At 47.1% G+C, this 26,449-nt stretch overlaps 1 protein-coding gene across 3 annotated transcripts in view; it reads right to left on the reverse strand.

Moving 5' to 3' along the window:
* The window catches only part of RCSD1 (RCSD domain containing 1), an 81,928-nt gene that overhangs the window by 15,966 nt on the left and 39,513 nt on the right, over positions 1-26,449 (reverse strand). For 2 of the 3 annotated variants that reach the window (XM_021088515.1, NM_001244462.1), the window contains exons 3-5: positions 9,943-10,044; positions 8,457-8,546; positions 3,751-3,822 (exon numbers count right to left, since the gene is read on the reverse strand). In XM_021088515.1, coding sequence (XP_020944174.1) covers positions 3,751-3,822; positions 8,457-8,546; positions 9,943-10,044 — 264 coding nt within the window. The remainder of the gene's footprint in view (positions 1-3,750; positions 3,823-8,456; positions 8,547-9,942; positions 10,045-26,449) is intronic. The other variant, XM_021088513.1, reaches the window with a different exon arrangement.

Below are 26,449 nucleotides of genomic sequence, written 5' to 3' on the forward strand. Positions count from 1 at the left end.
GGTGGACATAGCAGACTTCAGAGCCCTTCCAGCAGAGCAGATGCTAGGGCATGTCCCCACTCGGGACCAGACTAACCCAGACTAAAATGAACCCTGAGGGCAAGCGAAGGGGAGGGGTTACCCAAAGGTAACTGAGGCCTGAGGGAGTCTTGAGTGTGGTAGATGGTTCCTAGTGCCTTGAGGAAGGTGGTGGTGCAGATGTCTACGGAGGGACTAAGCATGGGCCTCCCTGGTCCTCTCTAGCACCATCTAGGGGCACTCGCTCCTCTGCATTTCCAAATCATTGCACAGCTGCATCCTCCATAACAGGAGAGCAAGCACCAAGGCCTCACAGGGAAGGGACCAGGCTTGAGGGGGCCAGATGGTGCTCTCCACGCAGATACACCCGCCTTCAAATATTGGCTCTTTCACTTCACAGCTGTGTGACCTAGAGTGAGTCCAGTAGCCTTCTTGAGTTTCGTACTCTTTATTTGTCCAATCCACTGAGCCTGACCTTCAGAGTGTTTTATGATCTGGTCCCATTTTTCTCTCCTGCTATTATCCAACTCACCCTTCACTCACATCCTCTCCCTCCCTCCGTGCCAGTTAAGGCTCTGTCATCCAGGAGGACCCCTACATGTACTTTAGGACTTGCAGTGTATCGGACATTATACCTGCTTAGGATGATATTTGTATTTCTATTGTGATTTTAAGAAAGAACTTATAATATAGACTTGCATCTATATTAATTAATAAGGTTGCATCATGGTAAAAATTAAAAACTTAAAAGTTAAAGAGCAACACTGTGAGCCCAAGCTACGTCTAAAAGCAGCATATGGTGGGTACAAAGGGACAGGTTTGGACCTCAGACGCTGTGGAAGGTGATGCACAGGGATGGCTGGATGGCTCAGAAAGGCTTCATGGCAGAGGGGATGTCAACTGGATATTAAAGGAGGTCTTCCTTCCCCGTCAATGTCAAGCTGGGAAGTTCCTCTATAAGATTGTTCGAAAATAATATGGGAATTGGTACAATCATTATGGAAAACAGTATGGAGGTGCCTCAGAAAACTAAATATAGAACCACCATATGACCCAGAAATCCCACTCACCATATGACCCAGAAATCCCACTCATAGGCATATATCCAGACAAAACTTTCTTTGACAAAAATACAGGCACCCATATGTTCATTGTAGCATATTCACAATAGCCAATACATGGAAACAACCTAAATGTCCACTGACACATGAATGGATTAAGAAGATGTGGTATATATACACAATGGAATACTACTCAGCCATAAAAAAGAACAAAATAATGCTATTTGCAACAACATGGATGGAATTAGAGACTCTCATACTAAGTGAAGTAAGTCAGAAAGAGAAAGACAAATACCATATGATATCACTTATGTCTAGAATCTAGTATATGGCACAAATGAACATTTCCACAGAAAAGAAACTCATGGACTTGGAGAACAGATATGTGGTTGCCAAGGGGGAGGGAGAGGGATTGAGATGGACTGGAAGTCTGAGGTTAATAGATGCAAACTATTGCATTTGGAGTGGATAAACTATGAGATCCTGCTGTATAGCCCTGGGAACTATATCCAGTCACTTGTGATGGAACATGCTGGAGGATAATGTGAGAAAAAGAATGTACATATATATGTGTGACCAGGTCACTTTGCTGTACAGTAGAAAATTGACAGAACACTGTAAGCCAACTGTAATGGAAAAAAAAAAAACATTAAAAAATGGAAAAAGAAAATAAAATGGGTCTTGTTAGCCAGCAGAAACCTTCAGCTTTGAATTATGGACTACTCTAAAGAAGAAAAATCATAATTCCTAACTCATCCAGTAGAATATCTAGAAGAAAAATCAAGCAGATAATATATTTCTTAGTTTTTCCCCCACATTTATTTCTAACGAAGTAAGGTTTCTATGGGATTTGGCCAAATTATAGCCTTTTGCTGACATTTTTCATGAGATTAAACCATTAGAGATCAAAATCTCATTCTCAGGTTGCTATGTTTCCCAAAGAGGTTTATTTATGACTGGAAAGGGGAAGACCAAGACTGCAGGGTACCCAGCATTTGGGAACTGCTTTCTGGCACTTGGCTGAAGGGTCTGGTGGGCTGCAAGGAGGCAGGGGTAGCTGTCCTGGGCTATACCCCCTTGGATGGCTGCTTAGGAGAGGTGTCCAGGTCCAGGGCTCCCTTCTGAGAGCTCTCTGTTATGTATATGGGAGTCCTGCAGCCTCTTACAGTGATGAATAGGTCACTCCCTTCCTGCTTCTCAGTATAAATTAAACTTCAGGGGAGACTCCCCCCTACCCTCCACAGGGAAGGCTCATGACTGAAACCAGAGATGCTTTCCAGAACCCCAAATCAGGCCCTGGGCCCTCCCGTGGCTGGGATGCACAGAGGCTGTGGCTACTTCTTTTGATACACCCCTAGTAATTACGGCTTCAGAGGCAGAGGAGCCAGTTTTATTAGGTGAGCCCCAGTGGGAGGATCCAGTGCATGAGAGCTGTGCTATTCTCCTGCGTGAGCACCTTCTCCAGGCCTGACACACCATGCCTGCCCCTCCTCTGCGCTTTAGCTCACGTTATTCCCACACCAGGAGCACCTTCCGCCCACCTTTCCAGCCATCATTTTTTGTTTGTTTGTTTTTTAGGGCTGCACCTTCGGCATATGGAAGTTCCCAGGCCAGGGGCTGAATCAGAGCTGCTGGCCTACATCACAGCCACAGCAATGCCAGATCCGAGCTGCATCTGTGACCTACTCCACAGCTCATGGCAATGCTGGATCCTTAACCCACTGAGCGAGGCAAGCTATGGAACTGGCAACCTCATGGTTCCTAGTCGGATTCATTTCTGCTGCGCCATGACGGGAATTCCCAATATACATCTTTTATTGTATCACGTGTGAAAGTCTTATCTCCCCTATAAGACTGTGAGATCAAGTGTAGTGTCATATGCTTCATTTACATGCTAGGAAAGCCAGCCCAGCTGTGGGCACATGGGTGAGGGCTCCAGGTGTACGAGGTGCTTGGTGCAGAGGTAGAGTGGAATGCTCTGGCCACAACAGTGTAGTGTCCAGGACCTGAACTTCAGCCCTGTTAAAGGCTGAAATCATGTGTGGCTACATTCAGGCCTTGGAAAGGACTTGGCTATTTCTGGAGCATTTCTTGCACTATCATGTCTTTTTCCCCTAAGACTTAAAAAAACTTTTTTTTTTTTTAATATATAAACTTTTTTTTACATTTTATTTTTAAAATTTAATTTTATTGGAGTATTATTATATTAGATTCAAGTGTACAGCAAAGTAAATCGGTCATATGTATAAATACATCCATTTCTTTTTCCCATATAGGTTATTACAAACTATTGAGTAGATTTTCCTGTGTTGTAGTGTAGATTCTTGTTAATCATCTATTTTATACAGTAGCGGGTATATGTTATTTCCACCTTCCAAATTCTTTGCTTCCCCCAACTCACATAAGACTCTTGAGACACCCTATTACCCTCAGCTTCTCTTGGGCGTGTTAAGGACATAACCTCCTGTTTGATATGGTCATTTATTTTAGTGTTTTTGCCTCCAGGTAGAGCTCCTCACCCTTCAGGGCAATTTGATCACTAGCTGGTTATCAGAGGTCAGCCGTCCTGGTGACACAGAGGACTAACCCTAGGAGCCCCAAAGACATGCAAATGTTGGATAAAAGGTGGGGTTGGATACGAGGTAGCAATAGGTAACCATTCTGAACTTACCTGAAGCTTCTCAATCAGAGGCGAGCTCTTCACCTTCATTTTAGGAGGGTGGTTTGCAGTGGGTGGTGACTTCTATAAAAGCAAATAGACGAAAACAACCAAATAAGTAAGGTGAAGGGAGATAGAGCTCTGGCTGGGGCCCAGAAGCCACAGTTGGAATAAGAGAAGAAATAGATGGTTTTGTCGCTTCACAGCTTAGCTCCCGAAGCCCCCTTACCTCATCAGGTCCTGGGCGGCAGGCTGCCCTCCTCTCCCTCCCACATCTTACCACTAATAATACCACTTGAATCTATGAATCAGAGCAGGCAGGGCGTCTGAAACACAAGGGGTCTCCTGGAAGAATGGCTTCGTGGTCATTACAGGGGAGCAGACTATCTCCGAGGGGGACAAGATCTTCACCTCAAGACCTTCAACAACACGAGCCAACAATTGGAGGGGATTTCAAAAAGAAACAAGAGACAAGAAACCCCAGAGTCAGAGTGAAACCTGACAGAGGTGTTAAAATTCTTCTTATGAACTTATAGTATTTTGGAAAACCCCACAGAGAGTGTTGTTTGTTTGTTTTACAATAGTGTTATTTATAAATCATCCACTTTCTAAAACATTGACTATTCATTTTGAATAGTTTATTGAGCATCTACCACATTCCGGGCATCGTGTTGGTTATATAAAGATGAATGTGATTAGGAGTTCCCTTCACGGCTCAGCGAGTGTTAACGAACCCGACTGGTATCCATTAGGATGCAGATTTGATCCCTGGCCTCACTCAGTGGGTTAAGGATCTGGTGTTGCCATGAACTGTGGTGTAGGGCACAGACATGGCTCAGATCCTGCGTTGCTGTGGCTGTGGTGTAGGCTGGCAGCTGTAGCTCCAATTCAACCCCTAGCCTGGGAACCTCCACATGCCTCAGGTATGGCCCTTAAAAGACAAAAGACCACAAAAAAAAAAAAAAAAAAAAAAAAGAATATGATGAGCCCCTGCCCTCTAAAAGTAGTCAATGTTTTATATGTATATATATATATATATGTTATATATATATATATATTCATAATCCATATAATCCATATAATGCTGTTAGTAGTTGGAGATATTTTTGTGATGACTATATGTCAGGAATCTTTCCCATATTTGGGTTTTACATTATCTAAAAAGAGCGACACTTCCTTGTTTTTTGTAAAATCCCTGCAACTTGATTCTAGTTCCTCAGATATATGGATCCTCAACATGTAGGAATGATGACAGTGATGATGAGGATGAAGACGAAGATGAAGATGACTTCCATGTTGCTGGACAGAGATGAGGGCAGAAAAAGGATTTTCCTATAGTTTGGAGACACTGACCCTTGCACCCATGTACTAATTTACTTGAGTCACAAGAAGACTAACACCAAGTTCTTATAAATATTCTGAGATGTTGATTAGGTTGATTGTATTTTAGTGATGCAAGAAGAGAGACTTATTCAACTAAACTCCCTGTGACCTTTTTAAGGCCCAGCATTAAGGGAGAGGTGCTGGAGTGAGACAGTCACCCTCTGGGACTCAGGAGCACCCCCTTCTGGCTCCTTCTAACTTTGGCAGGTGCCAGATGGATGCCCTGGCCTCCCAACCAAGACCCAGGTGGGTGAGTGGGTTGAAGTAAGTGATTCTAAGGACGCCTCCTCCAGCTGTCAGGTGCCTCTGGCTCTGTGAATCTACACCGTCAGACACATTTCCAGAGTGGCCAGTCTTTCAAGGAGCCTTATGTCCACCTTGAGTACAAAGAGCTTCCAGCCCAAACTCCATTATCCTAAATTTCTAGGCTTTACAGTGGAGGTCACATGAGCCAGTGTCTCTGAAGATATTGTTTTATTAACTGCAGCAACAATTGTGTTGACGAAGCTCATTTTATGCAATACTTAAAACTCTTCTCTTCTGAAACTGAGCATTATCTTCTGAAGAGAGTAGACATTCAATAAATACAGCTCCTTCACCATAGGAAGGTGCTGAGAACCCAGTTCATCGTCCACAAAATCGTTGTTGACTTGAATGGAACTGCAAAACAGGAAGAATCCAAAACAGCCACCCATGCAGTTTCCTAGGAATGTCAGTAGGTGGCAGTATTTCCTTTATGGCTTAACAACCAGCCGGCTCCAGGCCAGTGGCTAAGGCTAATACAGTTGGTGGAGAAAAGCCAACCTTAACATCTTTCTATATATATATGTATGTATGTCCATATATGACATTCTTATAATGTCTAGAAATTACAGACAAGATTTTTCAAATGGAAATGTTTTTCAGCCCTTCTCTGGGCAGGCCAGGTGGAGACAGCAGCCACATTAAACATGTTTTTGGGTGGGTCCTCCAGGACACTTATCAGCCAGGGCTGGCCTCAGGGACCCAGGCCTGTCTCTGTGCAGGCATAGGGAGGGGGCAGGGATGAAGAAGGAATGGGAGAACCCTTTCCAGCTCTGTGCATTGGGCACCCAGGGGTAGCCTGACTGGGGCCCGTCCTGCAGGCCCCCAAGGCTCCGAGCATTAGGGCTCCTGCAGGCTGTGCTATGTGAGAACAGAAGGAGAAGTATGGGCAGCAGCCTCCATCCAACCTTGCTCGTTTTATTTTTTATTTTGTGACTTCTGTCTTTTCAGGGCCGCATTCATGGCATATGGAGGTTTCCAAGCGAGGGATCAAATCAGAGCTGTAGCTGCTGGCCTACACCACAGCCACAGCAATGCCAGATCCGAGCCGAGCCTGCAACCTACACTACAGCTCACAGCAATGCCGGATCCTTAACCCACTGAGTGAGGCCAGGGATGGAACCTGCATCCTCATGGATGCTAGTCAGGTTCGTTAAGCACTGAGCCACGACAAGAACGCCTCATTTTATTTTTATGTGAATTTCGTAGTGACAAAAACTCACTGATCCCTGGAAGCAATGCCCTTCTCATGGTGCAAAAAGCTGATCCCTCTGAGCTGGAGTATAAAATCCACCCTCTAAAATCCACCCTCCCATTCATCCAGTCCTTGGCTATTATATGCCCTTTAACTGCTGGTGGTGCCCCCAGGGGTTGAAACATGTAAACATATTTCTCTCAGAGCCACTGAACTAATCTGACTCACTCCACTTTTATCCAGGGAATAAATGCCCCTATCCAGCCCCCATCACCTGTCTGGTTAGTGTCCTTTGTCCCATTTTATAAAAAGGGAAGCAACTCAGTGCAGTGCAGTTACTTCCCCAGGGCAGTAGGGGGCAGCCTCACAGTAGGGTCCTAATGGCCATGGCCTTAGCCTGTTGGCTAACATGGACTCCAAGCCCAGAGGGTGAAGGTCAGAGAAGTTGACCTGCAGTGGTAAAGAGAAGTTGTTGATATGTATTTGGTCAGGACATCGGCTGGTGACCCTATGAAGCCACAGAATCATAAGGTCAGCACATGAAGGGATCCCAACAAAAACAATGTTTTTAAAACTGTGCTTCTTGGGGGGTTCTCATCCGAGAAGCCCACCTCCCCCCCCGCCCCGTTCAGTGTGGGGAAGTATTTTCAGAGCACATGGGGGCTCTAGACCCCGCCTCCCACCTTTCCACTTGACCAGGGGATCTGAGTTTCTGTTTTATCTGATGGGCTTCTGCTTGTGCCTTAGGTTGACACAGTTTGAAAACTGTTGATCTAATTCAAATATTTCACTTTATAGGTGAGAAAATGTAGCACCAAGAGGCTTGCCCACCCTCGTGGCTATCCAGTGTCCGTTGTCAGGATACTGGTCCCCAAAAAGAACAAGGGGAGAGAGGTGGTCACGACAGGGTGTGGGAACTGGACTGTTTTTGGTTTGCTTGCTCTGTTTTGGGGCTGGCCTCCAGGCTGAATGAGAGAACATGCAAATCCATTTCTGGCGGAGACCATGACCACAGTGAAGGTTCATGGGCTGCTGGGAGGGCATGGACAAGCTACTCTTACAGCTACAATTAGATAAATAAGGGTGGGTGAATATGCAGGGCCGGGAATCCATTGCTGGCTATGATCTATGATATCAGAGCCTTTATTATGTTGGTAACATTGGCTATTTATATCTGAGGGCAATGAGGCCTCCTGTGTGCTCTGGTTTTTTTCCAATGATGCAGAACAATAGCCAGCCTTTACAAGACACCGCAGAACCTCTCAAATGCTCACATTGCACTGTAACCCCTCTTTCCAGATGCCCTGTACACATGGATGATCATATAAGTCAGACCTGGGAGTCAAACATGACTTTCACGGCTCCTGAATCTGGCATGGGAATACTATATGGCCCATTTTCTTTGCTGAAACATGCAGGCTTAAAAAATAGTGTTCCTGGAAGTTCCCATTGTGGCACAGTGGGTTATGAATCCAACTGCAGGGAGTTCCCATTGTGGCTCAGTGGAAACAAATCCGGCCAGTATCCATGAGGATTCAGGTTTGACCTCAGGCCTTGCTCAGTGGGTTAAGGATACGGCGTTGCCGTGAGCTACGGTGTAGGTTGCAGATGCAGCTCGGATCCCGAGGTGCTATACTGTGGGGTAGGCTGGCAGCTGCAGCTCCGACTGGATCCCTAGCCTGAGAACTTCCATATGCAGAGGGTGGGGCCCTGAAAAGGAAAATAAACAAACAAATAAATAAATAAATAAAAAGAGTGTGAATTGTGTGCCTCTTCTCATACGGAGAAAGAAAATCAGTAACCAGGTCCTCTGAGCCCCGGGGGGAGCAGCACTTACCTCCTCACCATTCTGGCCCAGCTCTACCTTGGGGGGGAACAGAGAGAGGGAGCAGGGTGGTTTCCTTCTTGTTGGTCTACTGGCTGGTGTCTAGAAGGAGGGTGACAGACAGACACACAGAGAGAAAAAGAGAGAGAGCTAATCAGGCAACAAGGAGGAAGAGGAAGGAGGTGGAAACTGGTTTGAGGAATGTTTCCAGATGTCTGGAGGAGAAAAGAATGGAGGGAGGAATTGCATGTCTTTGTGACTGCAGATTAATTTTATAAATTCTTGTGAACTGTCTGCCCATTTTGACTTTCCATTTTGACTTTCCATTTTGACTGGAGCATCCTCTTTTTTTGAGATTCATCAGCCTGAAGTAACATCTCAAAATGACACTCACATCCAGCTTCCAAGCATTGCCATCACCTTAGATCAATAACATCTCCTTCATCCTTTATGATATTCCTGTGATGTCTAGAAATTATAGACCTATTCTTCAGATGGGAAAATAAAAACGCAAAACGACACACCTAAAAAAGCATGATAATTACATTCTCTTTTGCCCCAAGGGGTCATGAGAGACCTCCCCCCACATTGAGGTGCCCTTCCTTCGTTTCACTTCTAAAGAGCTCCTCGGATTGTAGGACTCAAGGAAATCTAGCCCAAATCTCTCTAATGCTTCAAAGCCCCTTTTGAAACTGTCCTCTTCAGCAGGATTGTAGAATCCACTGGACCCTGATCCCTTTCCTTCTCGATGCCTGGCTTTCAGTCTGAATGTGCTTCCGTTTAAGTCTCCTGTTTAATTCTTTCCAATTCTCCATCTGGAATCTACCCTTGCTCTGGATTCCTGAGCTCCAGCCAGGAGCCTGTTGTGGGGACTCCTTTATTTTGAACTAGTCCAGGGAGTTCCCATTGTGGCTCAGCAGTAACAAACCTGACTGGTATCCATGAGGACGTGGGTTTGATCCCTGGCCTCGCTCAGTGTTAAGAGTCTGGAGTTGCCATAAGCTGTGATGTAAGTTGCAGATGTGGCTTATATCCCAGGTTGCTGTGGCAGCTGGCAGCTACATCTCCAATTTGACCCCTAGCCTGGGAACCTCCATATGTTGCAGGTGTGGCCATAAAAAGACCAAAAAAAAAAAAAAAAAAAGAGCCAGTCTAGGCCTGGCACAGCTGTGCAAGATCTAAGTCTCAGTGGATGGACAATCAAGGTGGGCAAGCCCTGGGTTCCAGACTCCCCTCTCTGGCAGCTGGCTCTTTCAGTTTTCAGCCCCATTTCTGCTCCCTTCTGGCTGGAGTGTAAGCCTGGCTCTGGTGGGGAAAGATCCTGCCCAGGCCCAGCAGCATGGCGACATTCCTCGCATTCAGAGAGACCCCTCTCTGGCTTCTCTTCCTAATTTGGTAATTACCAAGCCTCCTCCCTCCCTCTCCTCTGGGCCTGACCCAGACTTCCCCTTCCTCCAGCCCCCTCCCAGGAGAGGGGCTCTGAAGCCGCCTGACTCACCTCCTTTGCAGCGGCTGCCTGTTCCCTAAACCGCCCAGCCAGCTGGGCCACCGAGGGGAGCGCCGAGTCGTCCACATTGGCGTTGGTCTCTGCTGGCCTTTCCTGGCAAAGCGAGGGGAAACAGAAGTTAACCAGCAAATAGGCACTTGGCACTGCTGAGCGAGGGCACTGGGTAGCACGCAAGGTGCTTGTTATGTGGCCACAAGCAGGGGATGCCGCAACAGGGAGGTCTTTAAGAGCATCTTGCAATTGGCTCCTGCATTCAAAGATTTAAAAAGCCCATCAGTCAACTGCATTTAGGGAATATTTACATGGTTCTTGGCCCTGGGTGTGGCTCTGCAGATCTGGAAAGGAACCAGAGGTGGTACGTCCTGGGGGCTAGGGGGATGCCCAGGGATCTGGGAGGCAGGACAAGGTTGGGTTCCTCATTCCAGCCTGGAAAGGGTTCTACAGTGATAGCATCTTTCCTTGGGTAGATGGGGCTTCAAAAACTGGAGGTTTGACCGAATGCACTGGAAAGAGAGGCCTGTAATTTTAAGTAATGGCATGAACAAATGCCCTTTATTGAATTTTCGCAAGTATTTCTGTGTTTTGTCTCCCCTACTTAATTGAGTGCCTTAGGCATAGAAAATGCTCAGAAAATATTTGTTGAATGAATAATAAATAACATGAGAGGCAGGTAGCATGGTGGATGAGAACCAGATTGTTTGGACTCGACCCTGGAGCAGCTGCATCTCTTCCTAGCTCAGTGACTTTGGGCAATTGGCTTTACCATTCTGTACCTTGACAGGTGGGTTAAATGATTTACTACATTATCTAAAGTGAGGGGACAAGGCCTAAGACATAAAAAGAGCTTTAGAAGGGTTGTTATTAAAACAGGCAATGGGGTCCTTCCAAGAACCTTCACGATGACTTTGGGTAGGTAATTGCATATTGCATTACATTCTCCCCAGTGCCCTCACTGAGGAAGACTCGCCCCTTTTACTGTTCTTTTCCTTTTTGGCAGTACCCATGGCATGTGGAAATTCCCAGGCTAGGGATTGAACCTGCGCCACAGCAGTGACAGCGGATCCTTAACCTGCTAAGCCACAAGAGAACTCCTGTCCCGGGAGTTCCCGTTGTGGCGCAGTGGTTAACGAATCCGACTAGAAACGATAAGGTTTCAGGTTCGATCCCTGGCCTTGCTCATTGGGTTAAGGAGCCGGCATTGCCGTGAGCTGTGGTGTAGGTTGCAGATGAGGCTCGGATCCTGAGTAGCTGTGGCTCTGGCATAGGCCAGCAGCTATAGCTCCAATTAGACCCCTAGCCTGAGAATCTCCATATGCTGCAGGAGTGGCCCTAGAAAAGGCAAAAAGGCAGAAAGATAAAAAAAAAAAAAAGACAAACAAACAAAAAAAAAAGAACTCCTGTTCTGTTCCTTTTTGCCTCGAGTTTTCTCCAAGCTGGTTACCAACTGGCTATCACACCCCTGCTCCACCACCAATGCAGTCAGCGGTTTCCTGTGGACTTCCCTCCCTCAAGGTGCTTCCAGGCCCCCTGAAGAGGCCAGGATGCTCCATGGCCACCAAGACACACATGGTGAATCATCAAGTGCTGGAAATGACCACCTCAACTCTGCCTTGTTACACGTGTCCTATGGAAGCACCTGTTTTTTTTTTTTTTTTTTTTTTTTTATGGCCATGCCCATAGTGTATGGAGGTTCCTAGGCTAGGGGTCGAATCAGAGCTGTAGCCGCTGGCCTATACCACAGCCACAGCTATGCCAGATCTGAGCTGTGTCTGCGACCTGCACCACAGCTCATGGCAATGCCAGGTCCTTAACCCACTGTGCAAGGCCAGGGATTGAACCTGCATCCTCATGGATACTAGTCTGATTCGTTTCCACTGAGCCATAATGGGAACTCCCTGGAAGCATCTGGTTTTAATAACCTTTTTTTTAAGTGTCCAGCCCCAGAGATATTCCTCTTTGGGTTTTAGTGCCATTTCTTACACAGACTGCAAACTCCCCCTCCAATCCCTCTGCTCACTCCTAGCCTGCAACTGGAAGGATTTGGGTAGCAGTTTGCCTGAGAAAGTCCATCTCTGTCTTTGCACTCAGCTCATGGCCTTCAAAGACTAGGCATGCTCCTTTACAACTGTAAGCTTGCACTCCTGTACACCACACACACACACACACACACACACACACACTCTTCCTAGGCCCTCCTTTGTGTGCTATAAATGTCTCTAAGCTTTCTTATTTGGGTGCTCCCTCTAAAGCAAATGTTAGATTGAATCCCTAGCCTGGGAGCCTCCATATGCCAGAAATGCGGCCATGAAAAAGCAAATAATAATAATAATAAAAATAGAAAAATAAATAAAGCCAATGTTACTGGTCATGCCATGATGCTGCCTCTCCTTGGAGAAGGGCGGGGGCGGATGCCCGCAGCTTCACCCTCCACCCCAGCTGATCTCAGGCAGGCAATGAAGTTGAGTAAGTGAAGACAAAGCTTTGTGAAGAGGGCTTTGCTTAGAGATAGGAAAGGACTGCTGGGGCCACAGACCTTCTGATCTGTGAACAGGCTCTTCCGGAGGAAAAGACAGGTCCCTCTCTACTGCTTCCTGTTGTAATTCAGGTTTATCCCTATTCTGACTTGAATGTCAAATGCTGATTCCACATAAACATATAAAAGGATCCACCTCTCTTCAAGATGTGGAGTCCCCCACAACGCTGGGGGAAAGCGGGAACCTGATGCCTGCCCTGGTGTCTCACACTTGCCACCTTGGACGTGGTCAGAGGCGAACAGCTTGTCCTCCTGGAACAACGGAGAGTCTCCAGGGACAGTGTGATTAATTAATTGAGCTGCTCTTGGCAAAGATGCTGGGCCCATCGGTTTGTCCATCTGTCTAACTTCCTGCCCTCATAAGAGCTCAGTCTCTCTGTCCGTTGCTATTTATTGCTTAGGTCCTGCTGACAGTGCACCCTGAAGGCGCCAATCACTGGCGGTGCAGGAAGATACATTCCAGATAAAAATAGAGCTGTACAGGAATCAGAAACTCCTCCCTAACTTCCCTGTCTCAAAACCAGGCTTGGCAAGGGGTGAGAGAGCTACAAGTCTTCTGGAAGCACTTAGGGCTTAAAAGCTGGGTTGAAGGAAAGATTATAATATGTGTGAGTTTGTTTTCCTGGAGCCCAGTGAATGGGTTTTCTTCAGAATGTCTATGGACTCCAGAGTTGCTGAAGCCTGGCAAATCCACTCACCACAGCACATCTCCAGCTGCTTCGCATTCATTCTATGTTGTGGAATAATGGCTGATGGTTGCCTTCTCTCAGTTGGGCACATCAAAGCCAGAGATGGTAAGTAAACTAACCAGAATCACACAGCAGAAGTCAAACAATAATCTATGAAACACGTGACTCCAATGCCTGATAATCCAGTAATGGACATCAGTTAAGTAGCATAATTTGGGAAGGCGTTTTGAAAGCTGCGAAGTGATATATAAACAGCGAAACTACTATAAGCCACTGGGTCACAGAGGTGGAATGGAAGTATGGTTTTGGGGAGGGACAGGCACTGTGGCTCAGCCTGTTCAAGGCTTTCCCTGGATTGCTGCCTTGTAATTCTGGCAGGTACTATTACTAAGCTCCTCCAGTGGTTCAACATCACACCACCTTGTCCCCAGGCAGGTGAGCAACTCCTCCGCCCTGAGGATAGATAGTTTGTTAAGGTCATGCTCCCACCTTGATTGTTCTTGGATCTGAGAATGACAGAGTATCTCTGCCTGGTCTGCAACTGTCCTGGGACTCTCCCCACAGCCTCCCTGGGAGTAAACTTTCTTGCTTTGTTCCAAAGATGTCCATTAAGTACTGAACACAGAGCTAGGATCATAGAAAGCCCTTCTCAAAGGGTGCTTTCCTTCCTTCCCCCCATCCAACTCACTTGTGGTGTCAGGGCCTGGGCACCTGCTCCAAGTCACTGACACCCTCAGCTCTCCCCTCCCTCGCCTGCATCGACATTCCTGGTCTTGGTCACTGTTTTACTTATTTATTTATTTATTTATTTTTGGTCTTTTTGCTATTTCTTTGGGCCGCTTCCGCGGCATATGGAGGTTCCCAGGCTAGGGGTCTAATCGGAGCTGTAGCCACCAGCCTACGCCAGAGCCACAGCAACGCAGGATCCGAGCCGCGTCTGCAACCTACACCACAGCTCACGGCAACGCCAGATCGTTAACCCACTGAGCAAGCACAGAGACGGAACCTACAACCTCATGGTTCCTAGTCGGATTCGTTAACCACTGCGCCACGACGGGAACTCCTTTTTATTTATTTATTTATTTATTTATTTTTGGTTGGTCACTGTTTTGACCTCAGCTCAATCCTTTCTTCCTGGGGCCAATCTCCATGTCTTAAATCTGTTTTCTGAACTCGTCCTCCTTTGCATCTTTCTTGAGCTGCACTTGTCTTTATAGACTGCAGGCCCTCACTCCATCTTCCTGGGTCCAGATCTTGTTCACCGAGCCATCGTCCCTGGCTGACTCTGCCAGCCAGCTTGGGAAGCACTCCTGCAGTTCTCTCATCTTTGCTGAGGCCAGAAGCAACTTTGCCGAGGCCAGAAGAAAATCAACTCTGGTGTTTCTATGGGACTTTCTTCGGAGAACTGAGGAGTCCCTGTGTCTGGACAACATGGAACTTCCCCCTCGCTGTTGCCATGTTGAGTAAATACAATTTGGATGCTGCGGACCAGCCACATAGTGGAATCTTTGTGTAGAGGCCTGAATCCCTACCTACTTCCCTGGCTCTGCCCCCGTAGCTCCATCCTCTTTGGTCCAAAGTCTAAGCATCTAACAATCTTTGGACCATAGTTTAAGGAAATAAGGCACCAGGGGAGGTCTCCGCATCTATAGCTGGGGGGAGAAGGAGTGCGAGGACTCTTGGGGCTGAGGAACCCTTGCTTTTGGGTGAAAGGAAGATTCTCTTGCTCACCAGAAATAGGCCAGATAAACCAGAGCCTCCAATGTATAAGGTATGCTTGTTTCTTTGCACTTCTAGAGCTGTAGTGGCTTTTTTTTTTTTTTTGTCTTTTGAGGACCACACTCATGGCATATGGAGGTTCCCAGGCTAGGGGTCTAATCGGAGCTGTAGCTGCCATAGCAACACTGGATCTGAGCTGCCTCTGTGACCTACATCACAGTTCACAGCAACACCAGATCCTTAACCCACTGAGCAAGGCCAGGGATCGAGCCTGCATCCTTATGGATACTAGTCAGTTTGTTAAACACTGAGCACGACGGGAACTCCTGCAGTGGATCTTAAGACCACTTACTTCCTTTCAATATCACCATACTTAAACCATCATTTTTAAAGGATTGACAGATAATCCTTTGCGATGCTGCAGTAATTCCAGGGTCTACCTTTATACTTACTTATCCTTAACTCTTCAATTCATCCCAACCGTTTAACCACTACCGTCTTGGGATGATGGAAAGGACAATGGGCTAGGAACCAGGTTTGACCTAGAGCAGCTGCTAGGTGGGAGCCACTGTCCTTGGAGCCCTTGATAATTTTTTTTTCCTGCACACGAAGCATGTGGAAATTTCTGGGCCAGGGATCAAACCTGCACCACAGCAGCAACCTGAGACACTGCAGTGACAACACTGGATCCTTAACCTGCTGCACCACCAGGGAACTCCCAGCACTTGATGTTTTCTGTCATTCTCACAACACCTTGTCTAGAACAGAAAATGGCCCAGAGTTGCTAAGTCACTCTTTAAGTTAGTAAGCATGGCACCAGCGTTATCTGGATTTGAAAGATCATGCTATACAAACTGTAGACTTTCACTGCAAAGAGTTATCTTATTCAGCCTCTTATCAGTCAACATAACTGTCCTGGCCCCTGGGGTAAAGTAGTGAACAGGACAGAGTTCTTGCCCTTAGGGAGCTGCTATTCCAGCAAGGGTAGCAAACACTAAACATAGAGGCAAATAAACAAGCATGATAACTTGCTAAATGTCATGAAAAAGAGAAAATAGGGCACTTTATCTCTGGGGGTGTGGGCAGATATCTTTGAGGAGGGTCATCTGAGGTGAATTCCAGATGCAGGAAAGATGGGAAGAAAACTGTTCTGAGCAGAAAGCACAGAGAGGAACAAAGGCTGAGGGACAGAGGACAGGGAGGTGTGGCAGGGACCTGTCAAGTCCAGGAGAGAGGGAGAAAGACAAACGATGAGAGACAGTCTGGGGGCTGTCTCAGGGGGCCTTGCAGATCATGGCAAGCAGTTTGTATTTTATTCTGAGTGAATGGGATGCAATTTGGAGAGTTTCAAGGAGGCATGTGACTTGAGTTACACATCAAAAGGCCGTCTGTGGAGGATGGATGAGAGTGGGAGCAGAGGAACAAGGAGGAAGGTTCTGGCAGTGGTCCAGTGATGGCAGAGTGGACCAGACTTGGAGCAGCAGAAAGTGAAAAGGGGTGGGTCTAGGGGTAGGACAGCTACCAGTTACTGATGCATTGGGTGTGGGGAGTAAGAGAAAGAGGGCAATCAAGGATTGCTTGACTTGGACAACAGGATGCACAGGGTGTTTTGGAAGACTTGCTAGGGAGAGGGATGTGGGGGTGTGTGTGAATAGTTTTTGCTCATGAAAGTTTGAAATGTCTATTAGACATCCAAGAGGAGATGCAGCAGAGGGAGTTGAATATACAACCAAGCCTTGAGTTTAGAGGAGATGTTCAGGCTGGAAATAAACCTGTGGGAGTCACTAGATAGTCATAGGACTGGACGAAATCAGGAAATACAGACCAGGGAAAAGAAGAGGTCCAAAGACTAAACCCCTTATTAACACTGAATGGTCTTTCATTCATAAAGGTGAGGGGACTGTTCCTGTTATTCCTGTGGGAGTCTTGCAGACATTGAGGTACAGATGGCAAACAGGATGGGTTGAGGCCAGAAGATATCCTTGGCTTAGGTGATAGAGGGTAAGAAAGCCTGGGATTGCCACAGGAGGGAAACACATGTGTCCCAGTGCTGCTGGGTGATGCAGTCATCATTTCTGGAGCATCTGTAGACACTGCAGAATGCACTGGGATAACAGCGATGGCCCACTGGGAGTGAACAGCCTTATGGGGGGAGTGGGGGAGGGGAGAATGGAGAGGAGGAGGAGAAGGAGAAGAACAACAATAATTACAACTACACAACTACACAAAGCAGAAGAAAAGAAACAGGTACAAATGAATGCTGATCAACTATTTCGCATAAAACCGAAAAAGTCCCAAATATCCCCAGCCTACCCCCTTGTGGGCTTTAAGAATCTGAAAATGGCAGGTCCCTGGCCTCTGAGATTCTGACTGGGGAAAACCCAGGCAGGATGCTCTGCTCACACAAAGGATCCACAGGCTGGAGTTCCCGCTGTGGCGCAGCAGAAATGAATCCGACTAGTAAACATGAGATTGCAGGTTCGAGTCTTGGCCTTGCTCAGTGGGTTAAGGATCTGGTGTTTCAGTGAGCTGTGGTGTAGGATGCAGATGCAGCCTGAATCCTGCGTGGCTGTGGCTGTGGTGAAGGCTGGCAACTGCAGCTCTGATTCAACCCCTAGCCTGGGAACCTCCATATGCCATGTGTGTGGCCCTAAAAAAACAAAACAAAATAAAAAAAAAGGATCTGTGGGCCATGCCCTGGGGACTGCATCCCTCCATGGGCCCTCCAGTGCTTCCCACTTCCTCCCAGGATGTAGGGTTGCAACTCAGTGCCCTGGACAGGGTTCAGTAGCCTTTGGTCAGTGGACTCCGGCCTGACTGCTTCAGTGGTTTTAGAATCAGGGTAGCCCACAGCTTCAGGTGCCTGGCTGGCCATCCAGGTGGGGTCAGCGGGTTTGGTGGTGGCACAGGCAGGGTTAGGGTCCAGGTATATTTCCAGGTAACAGTAAGGCCAAATGGGAGGGATATGTTAATTCGGAAGGTCATGATAGTGTAGGATCTTATCAATACCATCTGGGAGATAAAAGTATGTGAAATTTCCCTGTAAGACCTGTTCATTGTCGTATAAACATAAGGATAAAACTTTGAGTCTGTGAAATTTCCCTGTACGACCTGTTCATTGTCGTATAAACATAAGGATAAAACTTTGGGCATGCACAGGGACAATATGACAAGAATCGAAAGAATGAATTCAGAGTCGGATATGGGTCTCGGTTTTGGCTCTGACATATATCGGGGGTGGACCCCTCTCAGTCTCAAGACCCTCATTTGTAAATGAGAATATAATATCCATCAGGGTTTGCTCCGACCCAAATTGCAGCACGTGTCCTGTTGTCTGGAGGCCCCACCCCCCCTTTTCCCATGGAGAGCAGGATGTAGCAAATATCCCCAGAGTCCCCACAAGAATCAGAATTAGTCCAGACAGAGTGCACAATGACAGGGTTACAGTGCTGTATGTGGGGCAGTAGAGCACAGAGCCTGCCTGTGTTCAAATTCAGACTCTGCATATGAATGCGTATATGCCTTAGCCTTGGACAAGTCACCTAATTTTTGGTGCCTCAGTTGCTATCTGTAAAATGGGGAGAATATGCCAAAGGATGCATAGTCTACTCTTGCCCTTCTGTTCCCTCTGGGGCACAGAGGGAGCCCCAGCTGGCTCAAATGTCCTCCCTCCTGCTCCCGGCCCTTCTTAGTTCAGGAGCAGGCCCTTCTTGAGTCAGCCATTAGTGGGATACACTTAACAGACACCTAACAAGGCAGACACCTAACAGATATTCCGTTCCTGAACTCTGGAACCATCCCTGAGAAACTAATGTGCGTAGTAACGAGCATTTACAAAAACATAAAGTTTAATTTATGGCTTGATCTAGGTCATGGCCTAAGTATGTACGGCCCCCCCTACCCCCCACTACTCTTCCATCTCTCTTCCACCTCTCCTCCTTCTTTTTCTGATTATGAGTATTGCTATTATTTTATATGCTCTCCCACCACCTACTGCAGGGAGCTCTCAAAGTCTTGCTGGTAAGGACACTAGTAAAGTCCTGAGCACGGTCTTGGAACTGCCCTTTCTTTTTTCTTTTCTTTTCCTTCCTTCCTTTCTCTCTTTCTCTCCATCAGCCTTTTTTTTTTTTTTTTGCTTTTTAGGGCCACACTCGTGGTTCCCAGACTAGGGGTCTAATCGGATCTACAGCTGCCAGTCTACACCACAGCCATAGCAATGCTGGATCCAGGCTGCATCTGTGACCTATACCACAGCTCACAGCAACACCAGATCCCTGACCCACTGAGTGAGACTAGGAATTGAACCCACATCCTCATGGATACTAGTCGGATTGGTTTCTGCTGTGCCACAATGAGAACTCCTGGAACTGCCCTTTCTCATACAACTTTGGCTGAGTCCCATCAGCGAGTGAAGCTGCAGCTTCTTCCTCTTCAAGAGTCCCTACCTTGTCTTCTTCCTGGGATAGCTGTGAGGCTCTAAGGACACAAGGAATGACCACACACTGGATGAGAGGTGCACAGCGATGAACAGGATGAATACTGTCATCCACAGCATTTATGGCCCAGAGTGTAACAGGGGCAATTAAGCAAATATTTAGAGTGTGATGGGTCAGTCAGTGTGGGAAGAGAATAATAGCCCCCAAAGATGTTCACATTCTAATCCTGGAACCTGTGGATATGGTAGGTTACATGGCAAAAGGGAAGTAAGGTTGCAGGTGGAATTAAGGTTGCTAATCAGCTGACCTTAAAACAGGGAGATTATCCTGGCTTATCCAAGGGGGCCTAATGCAATCTAAAGGGTTCTAAAAAGTGGAAGGAATTGGAGTCACAGTGATGGGATATGAGAAAGTCTTGATCTACTACTGGAATGCTGGCCGCCTCTAGAAGCTGGTAAAGGCAGGGAAGTGGTGTCTTTCCTAGAGCCTCCAGAAGAAACGCAGCCCTGGCAACACCTTGATTTTAGTCCCATTGGGACTTGTTTTGAACTTCTGACCTCCAGAATGATCAGATAATAAATTTGTATTGTTTCAGCTGCAAATCTGGGTCATTTGTTGCACTGGCCATAGGAAACTAAAACAGCCAGTCAGTAAGTACTTGCCGAACACCCACTTTGGACTCTGAGTCTGCCGACGTAGTGCTGAAGAGAGTCAGTCCCCACTCTTACTGGAGCTCATGTTCCAGGGGAGAGATAGGTGGTGAACAAATAAGCAAGTGCGTATCTAGTATGTGATTGGCGCTAGATGCCATGAGTGGTCACAGGAGGCCTCCCCAAGGAGGAACAGAAGGAGGTGACATTGAATTTAGGATGCTGTGATTGAATAAGGACAGGGTGAAAAAGCATAGCAGGAGCACCCAGTGTGGCTAGAAGCATCTAGGAGAGCTTCCAAGAGGAAGCATCAACTTGGCCAAGCTTGAAGGATAAGCAGAGTTGGTCATTCTCCCACTGAGGGAGCTGCATGGGTGAAGGCTGAAAGGCCAGGGGTGCCTTATGGAGCTACTAGAAGTCCCCTAAGCCTGGTGCAGGGCATGTAGCATGAGGGGCAAGATGAGGCTGCAGAGGAGACAGGAGGTTAGAGTGGGCAGGGCTTCTAAGCTGGAACCCTGTTCTTAGGGCCATGCAAAGTCATTGGAGGGTTTTAAGCAAACAAGTAAAACCATTGGACTTATGTTGATGATCCCTCTGGCTGCAGTGTGAGAAATGGACAGGCTAGGGGTGGGGAGACTGGTTCAGAGGCCATTGCCATTGTCATGAAAGGTAAGAAAAAAATGAGCAAATTGACAACCTACTGCCTCCTACAGAGGGTGGATCCTGGCCCCACAAGGTCCTTTCTCTGAGCTGAGCCTCTTGTTAGGTCTAGGTCTGTCAAGGGAGCTGCATTTGGGAAGAGAGTGTGGAGGAGCGCAGGAAGGGGCTGGGAGCTGTGGCCCTAAGGAGTGGACAGGGCCAGACACCTGTGGCAGAAATGGCCAGAATGAAAGAAACTTCTGGGGATGGGGTGGCCCAAAGGGTTTTGATGAACAAGAGTCTTTGGTCACCGATTTACAATGGTTAGCTGTGTTATCATGACCCCTTCCTGAAATCTGCAAACTCACAGAAATTCTACAGAAAGCAGCAGGTTTTTTATTTGTGGGTGCTTTTTTAAAGGGGTAGAATGAGAATCAAAAGTGTCTAACACATGCCTGGGACTCACAGGGGTGTTTAGGTTTACTAGGCTTTTTTTTTTTTTTTTTTTTTTTTTTTTCCCAGCTGCACCTGTGGCATATGGAAGTTCCTGGACTAGGGGTTGAATCAGGAGCTGCAGCTACAGGCCTAGCCTGTAGCCACAGTCACACCAGATCCGAGCTGTGTCTGCGACCTACCCCACACCTCATGGTAAGGCTAGGTCCTTAACGCATTGAGCAAGGTCAGGGATCAAACCCATATCCTCATAGTCACTATAACCCACTGAGCCACAATAGGGACTCCTAGGTTTACTAGCCTTAAGAAAGAATGGAGAACAAGGATTTAGTAGAGGCAAAAAACTGGGACCAAAGGGGACCATGAGCAGACAAGTCCATCTGGGAATCAGTAACTTTCTCAAGGATGGCTTAGACATAGAGTTGGAGGCAATACTCTGTAGATCTCAGGAGTCTGTAGGACTAGACAAAATGGTGGCCTGAACTGGGATAGGGTCCATGGGGATGGAGAACATTAATAGGACTCAAAAGCAACTTGGGAAAAGATTGACAGAACTGGCGACTGACCAGGCAGGTGCGGGGAGGGATCAATATGCTGTCCAGGTTTCTGGCTCTGCCTGCTGGGGGGACAGGGGTGCCATCTACAGAGTGAACCCAGGGGAAGAGCAGGGCTGGGGGAAAAGAGAGGTGGCAAGAGAAGGGAAAGGTGACCAGGAGGAGTGAGTGACCAGAGCAGAGGGTCCAGGACAGACCCTGAAGGACCTGTTTGTGATTTCTGGAGCTGGAGGAGCCTGGATTTGAAACTTGGCTCCCTTACAAGGTGATGGCTGAGCCTGAGGACAGGCAAGTGAGTGGAGGCTGGAAAGGAGATGGAGGGGGTGCTGGGATGAGGGGCTGAAGCAGCAGCCTCACAGCCCAGGCTGGGTGTATGCACCCTGCTCCCACCAGTGGGCCTGCAGAGGTGGAATCCAATCCAATCCTGTCAGTCTGGCGGCCTCAAAGCAGCTGGCTGGTTTTTTTTGTTTGTTTTTGTTGTTTTTTTTTTTTTTTTGGAAAAGGGGAAGAGTGTGAAAGACATGCCTCCGCAGAGCTGGCATGAGTGATTCAGAGGGATTCACTTACCTATGAGCCAACAAGTACATCTACACTCAATCGTCTCTTCAGAGAGAGTTCAGAGACTCCTGCCATGTGTTCTCTCATGCTGGTTAGATCCATAATAAACCTGATTTCACTGGGCGCCCCTTTGGGTCTGAGGGGTGGGTTAGGTTCCAGGTGCCAGGGCTTCCTGGAGTCCTGGGGTTTGCTGCAGCCACCTGGAAGCCACCTCAGAATACCCTTCACTGGGGGCCACTTCTGCTTCCCAAATGGGAGTGACAAGGAGTGTGTCGTCCTAAGGTCTGGATCATTTGTCCTTCACGCTGAAGCGAAAGTCCAGGCATACCTTCTAAGATTAGAACAAGTCACCCAAGGACCAAGGTCTGCCTCCCAGTCAGCTGCAGCCTCTCCTGTTACAGAGGCTCCTCTTCCCTCCCCCCTCCCCCCTTGCAGTCTGGAGCTGGACTCTTAGCAGGAAGTCTCTAGGGATGCTCTGCGGGGTTGGGTCACCATGGGCAGCATGTGGTGCTGGGTCCTCTGCTCCTTTGGGTTTTACCCTGTCTTGGACTCATTCCTCTGTTCATTCATTCATTCATTCATTCATTCCTCCTGTACTCCAGGCCCTGCAGCAGAATATAGCAATGAACAAGATGGGACAGATTCTTTCCTAATTGGAGTTACAGTCTAGTGGGGATAACTGTTCAACAACCATATTATTTATTTATTTATTTTGTCTTTTTGCCATTTTCCTGGGCTGCTCCCGTGGGAATGGAGGTTCCTAGGCTAGGAGTTGAATCGGAGCTGTAGCCTCCAGCCTACGCCAGAGCCACAGCAACGCAGGATCCGAGCCGCGTCTGCAACCTACACCACAGCTCAGGGCAACGCCGGATCCTTAACCACTGAGCAAGGCCAGGGATCGAACCCGCAACCTCATGGTTCCTAGTCGGATTTGTTAACCACCAAGCCATGACGGGAACTCCAACAACCGTATTATTTTTTTACGCCTGTTAATTTTTTATGATGTCAATAAATGTTGCAGAGGGAAAGGACTAGGAAAACAAGGACAAGGGGACCTGACCCAAAGATGTGACGTTTAAACTAAGATCTGAAAGAGCAGTAGAAGGGATCCAAGCAAGGTGTGTGTGGTGAGGAAGGGAGGGAGGTGGCCAAGGGCATTCCAAGTAGTGGAATTTACACAAAGGCCTGGAAGTGAAAAGAGCAGGAGGTGCTTGAGGAAATAAAAGAAGGCCGATATGGTTGAAACTCAGAGAGCTTATCAAATACGCCCAGTTTTGCAAGCTTTTCTCTTTCTGCTGTAAGCACAGGAACCATGCATTCTTCATGTCCTCGGTCCTTTGCGGATTAACACATTAAGTGCTCAACAAATGCTGGTAAATGAATGAATAAATGAATGATGCCTCAGAAAACCAACACCAATGGATTGACATTATGAGGGCTTGATAAATATAGATGGGGACCTTGAAATGAAAATGGAAACAAAGTGTCAGCCAGGCTTGGCTCTGGGCATACCAGTCTTGACTATTTTCATTAAGGTTCACTGAACTAGTCCAAGGTCACTGGAATAGTGTAGCTAACTACAGGGCAAAGAATGAGATCTTCCCCCATGAATCCAATATTTAACAATCTGAGCCTCCAGTCTCTACTTGGAGCCAAGAAATGCATTATAATTTCATATTCCCATCCCTGGGTATCCCCTATCTTCTTCAGCTTTAATAATTCAATCTATCCTAAAACATGGCATATATAAAAAATACTTAAAATGTGTCTACTTCTTTATCTAGAGCCGTTGAATCCTTCTGTCAGATGTTGGGACTTTCAGACACATTTCCTCTAGAAGTAACTAAGTCACCTGTCAGTGTAGGTGATGTCTGCGTAGGATCGGAAACTCACATTTCTGGTCTGCAGCTGTCCTCAGACACTAAACCTGTCCTCCCTGACCTTGCTGTCCAGGGATGCTCCAGGCAGGAACCCACAGTCTCTGGTAATCAAAGAGGCCCCATGCAAAGAGAGGACAGGCTCACCTGCCCTAGAATCTGAATCACTGGGACGGGGCCAAAGGGGACTTGAAACGGTTATTTTAATTATCTTTCTCATCTCCCCTTGCCACACCCTCCAAAGAAGAGAAAAGAAAAGAAAACCACTAGGCTGGGTTGAGTTGCTTCCCTTGAAAAATCTACTGGGTTTTAGAGAGCAAAACAGCTGACCTCCTGGCATGAAAAGGGGAGATTGGGAAGGTAGGGGGTTTGACATTCAGCCAGCAGAGGCTTGTAGATGGCCTGACCTCTCTCCCTTTGGCCTGAGGCTGCTTCTCAGTGGGAATGTCCCCTCCAGACACTGGCTGAGAGCACTCAAGACCCAAGAGTTGCACAGGAGTCCAGGCCTGCTGAGCTGCTTAGCCCCCTCTGTGCCCAGCACTGTCCCCAAAATTAGTGATTCAATCTACACCTACTACCGTTGCTGAAAAGGCTCTCCTTAGAAACTGGTTTTGAATTAGTAAGAGTTGCCTTTTTAGCCTATATTTTCTCCACAGCAGTAAAGTAGCCAAGTTTATTGTGTCAGGTAGTGTGTTAGGACGAGCTCATCCAATTCTCCCAACATCTCTGTGACATGGGTTTTATAATCACCCCTATTTTACTCATGAGAAAACTGATACTAGAGAGCTCAAGTAATGAGTCCAGGATTGCACAGCTACTAAGGGGAGGTCTAGAATCCACACTCAGATGGTCTATGAAAGCCTGTGTTCCAAACCACAATACCACATGCCTCCAGCAGCCAAGGCATCTGGGAGTTCACATTTGGGGGGTTAAACAGGGCTCATCGAATTCCATAATAATGACAAACAGTCCAATTTAAAAAGGGTAAAAGATCTGAACAAACACTTCACCACAGAAGATATATGAACAGCTAATAAGCACATTAATCAGGTAAACACAAATTAAGACTATAAAGAGATAGCACTACACACCCACAAGAATGGCTAAAATAAAATAAACTGATAATATCAAATGCTGGTGAGCCTGCAGAGCAACTGGAACACTCATACACTGTTAGAGGAAATGCTAAATGGTGTAGCCATTCGGAAAAAAATTTAGCAGTTTCTCATCAAGTTAAACTTACAAAAATGACCAGACAACCCCACACAGATATTTGCCCAAGAGAAAAAACATGTGTCGACATGAAGACTTGTACGGAAATTTCTAGAGCAGCTTTATTATTGTTATTATTATTTTGCCTTTTTGTCTTTTTTTGAGGGTGGCATCTGCGGCATATGGAAGTTCTCAGGCCAGGAGTCTAATCGGAGCTGTAACTGCCAGCCTACACTACAGCCACAGCAACACCAGATCCGAGCCGCGTCTTCGACCTACACCACAGCTCACGGCAACGCTGGATCCTTAACCCACTGAGCAAGGCCAGGGATCGAACCCGCAAGCTCATGGTTCTAGTCGGATTCATTAACCGCTGAGCCACGATGGGAACTCCTACATAACATTCTTAAAAAGGCAAAGCTATAATGGGGGAAAGCAACTCACTGCCTGGGATCAGGGCCAGGGGCAGGGGATTGACTACAAAGGGTACAGGGAACTTTTGAGGCAAAAGAAATGTTCTGTATTTTGATTGTGATCTATAGCTTGTGGTGGTGATGCTTACATAACTGCATATAGTTGTCAATACTCATCAAATTGTACTCTAAAACAGCTGTTTTATTGTGCATAAATTATATCTTATAAAAGTGATAAACATCTTTTTTAATTGAACAAATGGGCTCATCACACTCCTTCTGCATGATGTCTCTCTTCATTTGCCCTAGGGGGGAAGGGACTCTGCTTAGTCCCAGGATGCCAGCCTTATGGGCCCCACAGCGAGGGCAAGAAGGCGCCTGGGCTGCAGGAGGCTGGCTAGCAGCCTCTGGCAGCTACTAGGAACAGGACACACCCAGCCATTCCTGTCCAACCCAGGTTAGCCGCCAGCACTCAGGAAGCAAGAACGGTGAAGAGAGGACAGAATTTGGAGCTTGACCAGCCAGGTTTGAATCTCACTCTATGATTTATGGGTTGTGGGGTTTTGGGCAATTGACTTAACTGCTCATAGTCTCATTTGCAACATGTGGCTAATACCCCTTAAGGAGCCTTGAAGATGCAAAGAGATGGTGTTTGATAGGACAGTTAGGGTCCAAATCCAAACCCTACCTTTTACTAGATGTGTGCTCTTAGGCTAGACTTGGCTTCACTGAGCCTCAGTTTCCCCACTTGTAAAATAGGGCTTA

The sequence above is a fragment of the Sus scrofa genome, chromosome 4 (assembly GCF_000003025.6).
Source record: "Sus scrofa isolate TJ Tabasco breed Duroc chromosome 4, Sscrofa11.1, whole genome shotgun sequence".
Taxonomy (NCBI): Eukaryota; Metazoa; Chordata; class Mammalia; order Artiodactyla; family Suidae; genus Sus; species Sus scrofa.